Source organism: Pongo abelii, chromosome 5, assembly GCF_028885655.2.
Source record: "Pongo abelii isolate AG06213 chromosome 5, NHGRI_mPonAbe1-v2.0_pri, whole genome shotgun sequence".
NCBI lineage: Eukaryota > Metazoa > Chordata > Mammalia > Primates > Hominidae > Pongo > Pongo abelii.
This window is the reverse complement of record NC_071990.2, coordinates 10,834,219-10,848,465: the sequence shown is the minus strand read 5'-3', so window position 1 is coordinate 10,848,465 and position 14,247 is coordinate 10,834,219. Positions and strand designations below refer to the sequence as shown.

Below are 14,247 nucleotides of genomic sequence, written 5' to 3'. Positions count from 1 at the left end.
CGCTGCCCCTCAGCTTTTCATAAGTACCTTTCCATAGGCACCATTAACAATGCCTTTGTTTCCTCCCAGATGTTTTCTAGACATATATCAAAAGTATACTCGGGAGGCTGAGGCAGGAGAATGGCGTGAACCCGGGAGGCGGAGCTTGCAGTGATCCGAGATCACGTGATGGCACTCCAGCCTGGGCAACAGAGCGAGACTCCGTCTCAAAAAAAAAAAAAAAAAGTATATAGAAAGCTTTTATTCCCCCAACAACAGATAAAACACTAGACTTACTATCCTACAATCCAATTTTCCAATAAGTTGTATTTCTTGGACATCTTTCCTTTGTATCACACATGTCTACCTTTTAATAGCTACAGAGGTGAATGAGGGCTTTCACCCACAATACATGTTCCTGGAAGCCAATGTAAGGGTCAGGGTAAGGGCCCTGATGGAAGTGAATGGAAATCTAGATGTCACAGAAAGAAGAAAAACCAAACAGAGAGCAGAATCTTCAGACAACCAGAGGGAAAATACACAGAATTGAGACACAGGAATCAGCCTACCAGACTCAGTTCTAGAAAGAAGGAATGTGTAGTGTAGCCATGAGTTGAAAGTTTAGCTCTGAGAGGCCAAGAAGGGGACTCTGAACCCAAAACAAATAAATGATGAATGAGGACATTCTGAAGACAGGGTCCAGGACACTCAAACAAAGTCAAGCTTCCAAGACCTCTAAATATTTTAGCCTGAAACTGAGATGCTGTAGGTTGGGGCCCTTTTATATGAAGGACCTTGTTCCTCTAGAAACCAAATGGGGGGTGGGGAAGAAACTGGTCAACCTTGGACTATAAAGTGCAAGGTACAATGAGAGAGAGAGAGAAAGGACAGTGGCCCCAATTGTTGAGAATAAGAGGACAGTGCATAAACTGGAAGGAAAGAAGCAAGGAAATCATCCTTTTTACCCCAGTCTACGCATGAATTATGTTACCCATGAATAGGGTAAAATGAGGCAAGCTTCCTGTAACTGTCCGCATGTACACAGTACAGACCCTAAAATTCCTTTTTCCAGTAGTAATAGTAGAGCCCTTAAACTTACTGGTAATGGATTCTGGTTAGGGTATGGTATGACTGGTTTGCGAACTGAGGTCATTAGAAGACGTTGACATCTTTTTTTAAAAAGCCCTTTTGAGTTATGAGAGCAAAAATTTGATCTAACCATATAAATCTAATTCCTGGTTTCACTGCACACCACCCTCAGGACCTCCAAGAGAGATGAACATACCTCACGCTCATCAGCAAAAGCAGCAATACACGGAAATGAATACACCCTGCAAAATACCTCACAATTAAAAAAATAAAATATGAATGAACCTTAAACACATCTATAGACGTTCCACAACAAGCACTTATAACTAGAGTATGCCATTAAGTCTCCTCGTACAGAGTATGATAGAGGGTTTCAAGCCTGCAAATGGAGACCTACTATGGGTAGATTTCAAATCTCCATCTGGTAGCCAGTAAGCCAGGTTTACTAGTACTATATCTCAACCCAGTTACTCAGCCAGATTCCCAAACAAAAGGAGTGAATTTAGCAAATATTGTCTGACCAAGGACTTAACTGTTCATGATACAACTACCTCCAGCAACCTCAAGTCAGGAAATTGTTCTTCATAAGGTCTATGAACTCTTTAAAGAATGTATTATTTTAAAATACCCCAAGTCACAAATATAATAAAACTGATAGAAGTAATTTTTAAACACAGTCCAACAAGCCACTAGGCAGAAAGGGTCTGATCTTCTCAGGTTTCTACTCAATGGACAACTCAGTATACTCCGTAAATGATGTACCCGATATTCTCTCCTAAAATGAAACAGACCCTAAACTGTTCTTTTAAAATATTAGACATTTTCAGAATACAACTAGTCAATAATGCTCAGAGACACAACTTACCTTCTTTGGTCACCGAGTCTGTTGTTTAGGTGATTGAGAAAACGTCTACTGTCCTTCAAAGCAAATGATATAAACTCTTTTATTAAAAAATCAGGATGTCTTAGTTAATACTACCTTAGCATACAGAGGCCAGTGTTTGCTTCTAAATGACCAGGATGCAGTAACATCAATGAGGCTTTACAAGGATTTGTTATTATATGTTAACAATACTTCATGCCACAAAGAGGAGGCTCCAGGATCATGTTTCTAGAAGGAACCTTTGCTCCCTGCAGCCATTAGATTTTCAGCTAGGGAATACTTAGGTCTCCAAAAGTTAAATGCCTGGTTATGTTTCACTGGGTCAGAAGCATAATCAAGATAAATACATCTTACTGATGACCTAGGTTACAATATTTGACCAACCCATGGGGCATCCACCTCCGTTAACACCTGCACAGCACAAACCAACCACAAACCTATACAATTTATCAACTTTGGGTTGATCTGGGTGTATTATCTACTGCCAACTTTCCTTTTTGGGAGTTCTCTATCTCACTGCCTTCTCCTAGCATATGTTCTAAGAACAAAGACTATTATTAGAGTTCTCCTAACCAATAGCTCTCAGGAAGAAATTTGTTGCCCCCCAACATTCTAAAAACAAAGAGACACAGATCCAAGTTTTTGTTCCCTTTTGTTAGCAAGGATTGACTGTTTTAGTCAACACTCCTTATGCTCCTGATCTGCCATTCAGGAGTAAACGGACATCAGCAGTGTAAGCCTTTCATGTAAAAAAGCAATTCCGGCTGGGTGCGGTGGCTCTCGCCTGTAATCCTAGCACTTTGGGAGGCTGAGGCAGGCAGATCACCTGAGGTTGGGAGTTGGAGACCAGCCTGACCAACATGGAGATGCTCCGTCTCTACTAAAAATACAAAATTAGCCGGGAGTGGTGGCACATGCCTGTAATCCCAGCTACTTGGGAGGATAAGGCAGGAGAACTGCTTGAACCCAGGAGGCGGGGGTTACGGTGAGCCGAGTTCGCGCCACTGCACTCCAGCCTGGGCGACGAGAGCGAAACTCTGTCTCAAAAAAAAAAAAAGAAAAACAAAAACAAAAAAAAATTCAATTGAGAAGTTGATAGCTCTGGGGAAGGAAATGATTTTGGAAACAAGATAATTACTTTTCTCTATTTTCATCAAATTTTCCTGCAAATGAGAAATGACAAAGAGCAGAAAGGAAATTAACACGTGAGTGCCTACAACAGCTCTAGACCTTTCAGTTTCTCTCATTGAGTTCTCAAGACTTTGAGGTGGGCTTTAGTCCCATTTTACAGGTGAGGTCACTCAGGCTTCACAAGTCAACTACCTTGCCAAAATGCATACATCCCATAAATTGGAGAGGTGGGGCTCAAACTCTAGGTTCAACCCAGTTTGGGATAGCCCCAAAGCTCATGGTCTTTCCACTGAGATTATACTGAATCCTGGCTAAATAATTACTTTATGCAGTATATGACAGTAGGCTCAGAGTCTGAGGAAATATAAAAGTCCATATTTAATAAAAATCTTGATCACATGGGAGTTTTGACCAGAAAGGTTTTGTCAACATGAGTACTGTTATTAAGAATTTTACCTTTTCCTACAAGAGTCTAACCCTCATTTTAAGAACTTTTTAAAAGAAGAGGGAAAATGTTTTAGCTATTTTAAGATGAAGGTGAATACACAACAAAGCCATAAGCTATTTTTGTGCGGCTTGAGGACACAATCACAGGAAGCCCAGTTGCAGAGAAGACACTAAAAAGTATTGTTTCTCCAAATTGTACAGGCCGGATGGCTCAGAAGACAACCACCCCATAATACTTCTCTGCCAGGCCATATCCATTTCAGCCTCCTGCCATCACAGCAGCTGCCTTCTGCCAGGCAAAAATGCTCTGATTTCTTCTTCAATTCTTCCTACCATTCAAGGTTCATTGGAAATTGCTCACCCTTCCAAGACATTTTTTTTTTAACTGGAGCCATCAAATTCACCTAGTTCTGTCTCCTATAAAGAAGTCCTGGACGGACATGGTGGCTCACACCTATAATTCCAGCACTTTGGGAGGCCAAGGTGGGCAGATCACCTGAGGTCAGGAGTTCGAGATAAGACTGGCCAACATGGCTAAACCTGGTCTCTACTAAAAATAAAAAATTAGCCAGACGTGGTGGCAGGCGCCTGTAATCCCAGCTACTTGGGAGGCTGAGGCAGGAGAATCACTTGAACCCAGGAGGCAGAGGTTGCAGTGAGCTGAGATTGCGCCACTATACTCCAGCCTGGGTAACAAAGTAAGACTCTGTCTTAAAAAAAAAAAAAAAAAAAAAAAAAAAAAAAAAAAAACCTATCTGTATCCCTATATCTAGCTCACAAATATTCTGTTCATATTGCCTTCAAATTGTTTCTCCTAAGTGAGAAACAAGTTTAAGAATAGCAGTGTAATCACACTTAAGCAAAAAAATCCTCCCGTAAGCCCAGTGCAAAGTTCTCAGAGGATGCTTAATAAATATTGGCTAATAAGAAATTCGCATGGCCAGGAATCTCACCGTCTCAAATTCTCGATCCTTAATTTCTTTGAAAGCTTCAGCAATGACTTCATCATCAAACCATTTATGGACAAGTTCATCCCTTGATTTTTTAATCGTCAGTCTACACAGTGCTTCAGAAATAGCAACCTGCTGGTCATAATCTAGAGATTAAAAACATGGTAGACACAGATAACTCTGGGCACAAAGCAAAAGAAAAAATGAGTTCCAGAGTTAGCACTTGCTCTAAGAAACTCCATCTGAGAAGCCTAGCATTGTGTCTTAAAAAGTTACCACAGCAAGACGCATCCTGGAGTAATTAGAATCATTTAAATTCTTTTTTTTTTTTTTTTTGAGATAGTCTCACTCTGTCGCCCTGGAGTGCAGTGGTGGCTGGAGTGCAGTGGCCCAATCTCAACTCACTGCAACCTTCGCCTCCTGGGTTCAAGTGATTCTCCTGCCTCAGCCTCCAAGAAGCTGGGATTACAGGCATGTGTCATCATGCCTGGCTAATCTTTATGTTTTTAGTAGAGATAAGGTTTTGCCATGTTGGCCAGGCTGGTCTTGAACTTCTGGGTTCAAGCAATCTGCCCACCTCAGCCTCCCAAAGTGCTGGAATTGTAGGCATGAGCCATCAAGCCTAGCCAAAATCATTTAAATTCAGTATTTAAGAAATACAATAAAAATCTAAACAAGAGGTTGGCATATAACAATTTTTAAATAAATAATATTTATGGGTGTTATATTTTAGATACATTAAAATACTCATCCAAAGCAAATCATCAAACAGCCTTAAAAATGTTTCTACTGGCCAGGCGTGGTGGCTCATGCCTATAATCCCAGCACTTTGGGAGGCCAAGGCAGGCGGATCACCTGAGGTCAGGAGTTCGAGACCAGCCTGGCCAACGTGGTAAAACCCCATCTCTACTAAAAATACAAAAATTAGCCAGGCATGGCGTTGCATGCCTGTAATCCCAGCTACTTGGGAGGCTGAGGCAGGAGAATCGCTTGAACACGGGAGGCGGAGGTTGCAGTGAGCCGAGATCGTGCCATCGCACTCCAGCCTGGCCAACAAGAGCAAAACTCCATCAAAAAAAAAAAAAAGTTTCTACTACAAAATAAAATCCCAAAATAACTTGTAGTATTTCACAGCAAATAAACTAAAACTACATGTAGCAACATGTTTAAATTTCAAAGAATTCTAAGGGTAAAAAAAGGGAGTTGCAGCCCAAGGAATGGCATTTATAGAATGCTTTTAAAATCTGCAAAATGATAATGCATGTTGTTTAGGGATCTACAGAGTAAAAGCAGAAAAATATGCTTGGGAACGAAAAACAAATCTGAGTCAAGGAGAGGGAAATGGGATGAGGAACATGGACACAGGGGACTTTATCCATGACACTGTTTTTTTTTTCTTTAAAAATATACTTGAAGCTAATGTGGTAAAATGCTAAATTTTGACAAAGCTGGCTGGTGAATAAATGAGTATTCACGAATTATACTTTACAGTTTTCAGCATGCTAAAATCTCTCAAAATAAATTTAAAATAAAACCTAATTCCTATCTTCAATTTAACCATAATTTATTCCCGACAGTCCCAAGATGCTCATAAAACCCCCAGTGTCCAATATTTAATATTCTAATACTGAAAATTCTAAAATTTCTTACCACCCACAGTCAAGAGTGTCCTTGCAAGGTCTTTCCTGAAACATTTAGATAAATCACATTTAACTGAAGTGAACATCAAGAGGTAAAACTTTACTGGCATTAAACTTTAAAACCAAAATATATGTTTCTGAAACTATTTCAAATTCAGCATCAAAATTTCCTTAATGCCAACACATATTTATGGAAAAACCTTCTCAAGTTTATATATTAATGATCTAGATGTTATTTTTTAAGATGCTAGAACACTATACACACTCTGAGGTTCTGTTTTCCCTCTTGTAAAGTGAATTCAACTTGATGATTCCTAAGGGTTCATCAAATTAATTCTGGAGTTTTATAATCACCGCACCAACCTGTGAGGGCGTATGTCCTTTTACACAGTTTGATACCTGCAGGAAATGATACGACAGTGATTCTTTCCTATGAGCTGCTTGATCTGATTTTAAAAACTAATCTAGGCTGGGCGCAGTGGCTCATGCCTGTAATCCCAGCTGTTTGGGAGGCCGAGACGGGCAGATCACCTGAGGTTGGGAGTTGGAGACCAGCCTGACCAACATGGAGAAACCCCATCTCTACTAAAAACACAAAATTAGCCGGGTATGGCAGCACATGCCTGTATTCCCAGCTACTCGGAAGGCTGAGGCAGGAGAATTTCTTGAACCCGGGAGGCGGAGGTTGCAGTGAGCCGAGAGCGTGCCATTGCACTCCAGCCTGGGCAATAAGAGTGAAACTCCGACTCAAAAAAAAAAATGGTAATAATAATTTAGAGATGTAATAGAATTAAGTTATTACATTATTGTAACTAATGCACTCTTGAATTGTATATTCACTCAGAATTTCAAATAAATGCTAACAAGTGTGAGTCGATCTTCTTCTTTTTCTATTTTGAGACCAAGTCTGGTTCTGTCACCCAGGCTGGAGTGCAGTGGCACGATCTCGACTCACTGCAATGCACTCTGCCTCCCAGGGTCAAGCAATTCTCCTGCCTCAGCCTCCCAAGTAGCTGGGATTACAGGTGCCCGCCACACCCAGCTAATGTTTTGTATTTTTAATAGAGACAGGGCTTCACCATGTTGGTCAGGCTGGTCTCGAACTCCTGACCTCAAGTGATCCACCCACCTCAGCCTTCCAAAGTGCTGGGATTACAGGTGTGAGCCACCATGCCTGGCCGAGTCGATCTTTTAACGCCTGAAATAACTCCCATTTTAAAGAACAGATTTGTTGAGAAACCTTGTAATAGAGTTCAGTCTCTTGTAAGAAGCAGCTCAACTTGTTACTATTAAATAGAAACCAGGAAACAGTACCGCTGAGCAAAATTAATTCTGCTTAATTTTATACTTGCAGGTTTTACCTTTGAAGTCCAGAACATTCCAGACTTTCTAGAACACACAGACAACAAGGTAGTGTGTTCAAAGATTAGTTTGAAAACTTAGGCGAAAACATGAGATCAGCTGCTCTCCAAATCTAAATACACCACTAAGAGTAGTGATTTCACTAACGTATTAAATAAAAATTTGTTTAGGAAAAATTCTGTGTAAAAACTATATCCTGCAAAGACTAAATGGACAAACACGATGGCAGTGAGTTTCATGCTCACAAATCACCCATTTCAGGCCCGTAAACGATGTGCCACAATGATGTCCTCCATGCTGGCTGGTTGTTAGCGCAGTCACAGGTTCAGGTTCCAACTTCAAAACACAGTGCTGGTTTTGTTGTTTCTATGGTCACATATTACAACCTTACCTCCAAATCTCATGTCCCAGGAACTATGCAACAGTGACTTTGGGTCACCAAAAAACAAAAAATCTATCACTTGAAAAGCAATCAAAATTCCATGCCCCATTAGTGTAGCTACTGGAAACCTTGGGGCACTTCCTCTTTAGCAGATACTGTGCTCATCACTTTACATGGATTGCTTGATTTAACCTTTACAATAACTCTATCAAGTAGGTATTACTTTGACTCCATTTTACAGGCAAACAAACTGAGGTAAGATGAAGTTAGAGCTGTGCTCATAGACAACTGGCAAAAGTGGCAAAACTAGGATTTGAAGCCACGCAGGTTCTACGGTCTATACTCTTAACATTCTCCCATGAGTCACTAATTTAGTTCACATTCACAATGAAAAAATATAGCCTGAAAAAGCATTTTGCCTCACAACGTTGATGCAAAAAGAAAAAAAAAATACTTCATAATTATTAAAAAGGAAAAATCTAGCAATGTCTTTTTTTTTAATTAATTTATTTATTTTTGAGACAGAGTCTCGCTCTGTCACCCAGGCTGGAGTGCAGTGGTGCAATCTCAGCTCATTGCAACCTCCACCTCCCGGGTTCAAGCAATTCTCCTGCCTCAGCCTCCTGAATAGCTGGGACTATAGGTGTGTGCCACCACGCCCAGCTAATTTTTTGTATTTTTAGTAGAGATGGGTTTTTTTTATTATTATTATTTTGAGACAGAGTCTTGCTCTGTTGCCCTCAGGCTGGAGCGCAGTGGCACGATCTCAGCTCACTGCAAGCTCCGCCTCCCAGGTTCACGCCATTCTGCCTCAGCCTCCCGAGTAGCTGGGACTACAGGCGCCCGCCACCACACCCGGCTAATTTTTTGTATTTTTAGTGGAGATGGGGTTTCACTGTGTTAGCTACGATGGTCTTGAACTCCTGACCTCATGATCCGCCCGCCTCGGCCTCCCAAAATGCTGGGATTACAGGCGTGAGCCACCGCGCCCGGCCGAGATGGGGTTTCACCGTGTTAGCCAGGATGGTCTCAATCTCCTGACCTCATGATCCACCCACCTCGGCCTCCCAAAGTGCTGGGATTACAGGCTGTGATCCACCGTGCCTGGCCGCAATGTCTTCTTTTTCTCAGCCCCTCTTTATCACCAAGCATAATGCCTGACACATAATAGGTGCACAAAGCATTTACCAAAGAGAGAAAGGACATAATCAGGTCTAAGTAGAACACAGACTGAAGTCATACAATCACGAGAGATTTTACCCTTACTATAGCACGTAACTTATACAAAGTCACTTACATAAGATGACACATGCCTTCTGACAAAGGGAATTTTTTTCTCTCTTCCCGAGGGACAGCGTGCAAAATGCAGTTAAAAGTCTTCAAGCCCTTTTTGGAATTGAGAAGACATTCATGGAGAAGAAACAAAACAGAGACCTATGTATGATCTTCTCTAAGGTTTCTGGAGCTGCTGTTATTTGTTTTGTTACTTGCAACTCACCTCCTGTTGAAGCAAATGATTTACAGTCTTTTCTGTCACCAGGAATCCTAAGCTAAGTAGGAAGGAATCCAACATCTGAATTTTCCCTGAAAGTATAATTTCAAAGAATCAAATTTATGTTTGAAAGAGTAAGAAAATGACTCCTACACATGGTCAGAGCTTTTCACTGAGGATGTCTTTCTGGCTTTTCTACAATATAATTCACTTTGCAGGCTGTGCCCCTTACAATCCTGTTGCATTGTCTTCTGGTATTAAGGGTTGTGAGCATGTGCACACATGCATACACACGTTTATTTTACATGGTTCTTGGTGACTTATTTTGAAACCAAATCTTACTTTAGCTCAGGAAAATTAATTCTTTGATACTTTTATTACAGCAGACTTTCTCAAGTTTGGCAATATTGGTATTTCAAGCCGGGTAATTAATTCTTCTTCTAAGAACTTGAGAACTGCTGTCAAAATGCAGGGGAAAAAATGAGTGAGGAAAAGATGCATATGCAGATAAAAACAAAGATGCGACAGATAATCTTACAAAGAGGGAACAGAAAGTAACTGTAATGGACTTTTTGGTGGCCTGCCCACCATCCTTCCCCACTCCTCTGTTATGGAGCAGTTGTGCTATTTGAGTGAGATCGATCAGTTCCAGGGGTAAATCCGGACTGGCTTAAACTAGGCAGAGGTGGCCCATTATCTTTTCATAGTGACTGGTTCATCTGGAGGGCAGGGCATCCAATCAGAGCAAAGCTAGGGCTTTCGTTTGCTGGTTGAGGAAAGTGAAACTTTCTCCCCGAGATGTGAACCAGGAAGCACAAAGTTCTGGTTGCAACCAACAAGGGAAACCACCTTGAAAGCAAAGACTAGACTCTGAGAAAGGCAGAACTGAAAGGGCTGCAGAGAAATGGAGCAGAGCCACTCTATTTCCAAACTGCCCGCCTCTGGACTTTTCAGTCCCTTGAGCCAGTAAGTTGTCTTTATCATTTAAGCCTATTTGAACTAGATATTCTGTTAAATACACCCAAAGCACTCTACCTCAGTAGTTGTTGACTAAAGATGATTTTGCCCCATGGGGGACACTTAGCAATGTCTGGAGATGTTTTTGGTTGTCATGACGTGGGGATGGATGCTGTTGGCATCTAGAGGGTAGAGGCCAAGGATGCCGCCAAACACCCTCTGATGCACAGGATAGCACCCACGACAAAGAATTACCCAGTTCAAAATATCTATATTGCAAAAATTGAGTAACTCTGCTGTAATAAAAGTATCAAAGAACAAATTTTCCTGAGCTAAAGTAAGATTTGGATTCAAAATAAGTCACCAAGAACCATGTAAAATAAACGTGCTTTCAACCCTTAATATCAGAAGATAATGCAACAGGATTGTAACGGGCACAGCCTGCAAAGTGAGAGTAATATTGTATAAAAGCCAGAAAGACATCTTCAAACGATGAAAAGCTCTGACCCTGTCCCTCCCACAGCCTAATACTCTTACATTTCTTTAACACATTAAACTTGTTGTCATATACAAAGAAGAAGAAATAAGGTACCATCAATTTTTGATGTTAGTAATTAAATTAAGGGTAACTACCAGTAAAATAAAAGTAGGACATAAGCCATTCAAATCACTAGAGAGGGATAAACTGTGAAAGAAAGTCATAATCCATATAGCAGAACACAAACAAAAGAATCATAAAAATAAATAAGAAGACATAAGTTTCAGAACAAAAAGGAAGGAGTGATTAATTGTATCAATTGCAGAAGGAGGTGAGAAGAAATTCAGTGAAAACATCTTTTTACTTCGGAGAGAGGGATTAGACAGTAGCTCTGCAGAGCCTGGGCATAAAGCTCGCACAAGACAACTGTCAAAGGCCACATGTGAAAACCTGTCACTTGCAAAGAGGCCAGCCCCGCTAAGGTGACCAGAGTGGGCTCCAAGCACAAATTGTCGTTGCTATAGATGGGACTGTGTCCCCCCGAAATTCATATGTTGGAGCCTTAACCCTCAGTGTGATGGTATTTGAGATGCAGCCTTTGGTAAGGGAAGTTCAGATGAGGTCACGAGTGTGGGATCCTCAATATGGGATGAGTGTGCTTATAAGAGCTCTGGCTCAGTCCAGGTGTGATGGCTCATGCCTGTAATCCCAGCACTTTGGGAGGCTGAGGTGGGTGGATCACCTGGGGTCAGGAGTTCAAGACCAGCCTGGCCAAAATAGTGAAACCCCATCTCTACTAAAAATACAAAAATTAGCCAGGCGTGGTGGCACACACTTGTAATGCTAGCTACTCAGGAGGCTGAGGCAGGAGAATTGCTTGAACCCGGGAGGTAGAGGTTGCAGTGGGCTGAGAACGTGCCACTGCACTCCAGTCTGAGCCAACAGTGTGAGACTGTCTCAACAAAAAAAAAAAAAAAAAAAAGAAAAGAAAAAGAAAGAGCTCTGGCTCTGGCTCTCTGTCCACTTTGTAAGCACACAGCAAGAAGCCAGGTCTCTGCCCACCATGTAGGCACACAGCAAGAAGCCAGAAAGAGGCCATCACCAGAATCCAACTATGCTGGTACCCTAATCTCTTACTCCCAGCCTCCAGAGATAAATGTCTGTTGGCTTAGCCTCCCAATTGATGGCATTTTGTCATGGCAGCCTAACTGGACTAACACAGTCATCTAGAACAGTGTTTCCTCTACCGGGGGCAATGAAAGTCATTATAGCATTATGTGAACCCATAAATGCACCAAGCAATGACCACAGAGTGAATATATAGCTCATATCTGCATTGTTTTTCAAATATGCAGTATATACATATTGTTGGGATTAATACAAAGCAAGCTTATTTTAAAATGTTACAAAAATCAAAGTAGTTTACCAGTGTGCATTTTATCAACCAGTTTTAAAGAGAGTAACTGTCATTGTGATGATCATAAAACTTTGACTTGAAAATGTTTGGAACCACTGCCTTGAATTATGAGGACCAACAAAGTCAACCAAGTTTTAAAGTCAACCAAGCACAGGGCATGCTTAAGCTTCTGGTACTGAATTTCCTCAACTACCAGATACCATCCATTGCAGAATGTAGTGTCAATTAATGACAGCCTTTCAGAACAAAACTAAAAACATGTAACATAGGAAAATGACATATCAAGATGGCTCCAATTTCCAAAATGTTTAAATATTTAAGTGCATCTTTGAATCCATGGTATCATAATTCAAATGTCAAATTACATTTTTTTGAGCCAGGATCTCGCTGTCACCCAGGCTAGAGTGGAGTGGCACGATCATGACTCACTGCAGCCTCAAACTCTGGGGCTCAAGTGATCCTCCCACCTCACCCTCCCAAGTAGCTGGGACTACAGGTGCATGCCACCACACCCCAATAATTTTTTATTTCTTGTAGAGATGGGGGTCTCACTATGTTGCCCAGGCTAGTGTCGAACTTCTGGATGCAATCAGTTCTCCCTCCTCAGCCTCTGAAAGTGCTGGGAATACAGGCGTGAGCCACCACACCCAGCATAATTACCTTTAACTTGAGCTAAATGGAACACAATCAATCTATCCTCCAAAGTTTCTAAAATTTTACCTTTTACACTCTTGAAAGACAGAGAAAGGCATCTGAATCAGCTCCAAGTTAAATCAGTAGTAGCTAAATTTTTGCATATTTGAATGACAAAAGTGACTTTCCATTACCTGAACAGAGCTAGCCATATGTCAGGAGCAGAGAAATAAAAATGTTTCTCAGACAAATACAAGACTTTTTTCTACAATGAAATGCATTTCCAAATGACACTATGATGACCATAAGGTGGTCAATAAATCCAAATAAAATGTTTAAACTCACTTTACTTTTACATATCATTTTTCTTTTCTCTGTACCAGAATATTCTATTAATGAAAAATTAATAGCCAATTAGTAGCCAATAATATACTTACCTTCACTACTACTCCTGGAAATAATCTAACAAAAAGAAAGAAAAAGTAAACCTCATATTATTTTAAAACAGCATGATAAACCATAACATGAATGTATTAGTGTTAACTTTCTCTAACAGGCAGGCATTGACTTTACAGAAGAAAAGCATTTTAGAGAAAGCCTATTTGGGCCTTAATCACTTCCTTAAAATGTGCATATCACTCTCAATCAGGTGACTAATATATTTGTATGATAATAAATCACCTCTCATTTTTAACATTGGTTATATGTATTGTTTCTTACTATGTCACATATTAATAATATTCTAATAATAAAACATGAGAGTCTTTTGTTTTGAGGCAGAGTTTCTCTCTTGTTTCCCAGGCTGAAGTACAATCGCGCGGTCTCGGCTCACTATAAGCTCCGCCTCCCAGGTTCAAGAGATTCTCCTGCCTCAGCCTCCCAAGTAGCTGAAATTACAGGTGCCCACCACCACACCCAGCAAATTTCTGTATTTTAGTAGAGATGGGTTTCACCATGTTGGCCAGGCTGGTCTCGAACTCCTGACCTCAGTTGATCCACTCACCTCAGCCTCCCAAAGTGCTGGGATTACAGGCGTGAGCCATCGCGCCCAGCCATGTGAGTCTTTTAACAAAACTTACATATTATAGAAAACCATGTTTTATAAATAACTTGATGATTCCTACCAATTACCAATGGCATCTGCTCAGTGAAGCATCCATCCCATCCTTACCAATGCAGTGTCAAAGAAATCTTCTATAACACAAATCAGTGATGTGTCTGAGGCTAGGCCTTCCGAGGTCAGAATTCCTGTTGTTCTTTCAAACCAGGAAACTAGGTACACAGGAGGACACTAATGTAACTACTTAAGACTAAATGTTGCCTATTCAATAAAATTTCACAAGACAATTTTCTCATTACAACAAAATAATCTTAAAGATCTTTTCCCATTCCATTCCATTTCAATGA

General features: G+C 40.7%; 1 protein-coding gene across 1 annotated transcript in view; it reads right to left on the bottom strand.

Moving 5' to 3' along the window:
* Nucleotides 1–14,247, bottom strand: part of SYCP2L (synaptonemal complex protein 2 like) — an 81,568-nt gene that overhangs the window by 55,995 nt on the left and 11,326 nt on the right. The window contains exons 5-12 of the mRNA XM_024248059.3: nt 14,012–14,112; nt 13,278–13,302; nt 9,362–9,447; nt 9,161–9,249; nt 6,130–6,164; nt 4,483–4,625; nt 1,934–1,986; nt 1,265–1,310 (exon numbers count right to left, since the gene is read on the bottom strand). Coding sequence (XP_024103827.3) covers nt 1,265–1,310; nt 1,934–1,986; nt 4,483–4,625; nt 6,130–6,164; nt 9,161–9,249; nt 9,362–9,447; nt 13,278–13,302; nt 14,012–14,112 — 578 coding nt within the window. The remainder of the gene's footprint in view (nt 1–1,264; nt 1,311–1,933; nt 1,987–4,482; nt 4,626–6,129; nt 6,165–9,160; nt 9,250–9,361; nt 9,448–13,277; nt 13,303–14,011; nt 14,113–14,247) is intronic.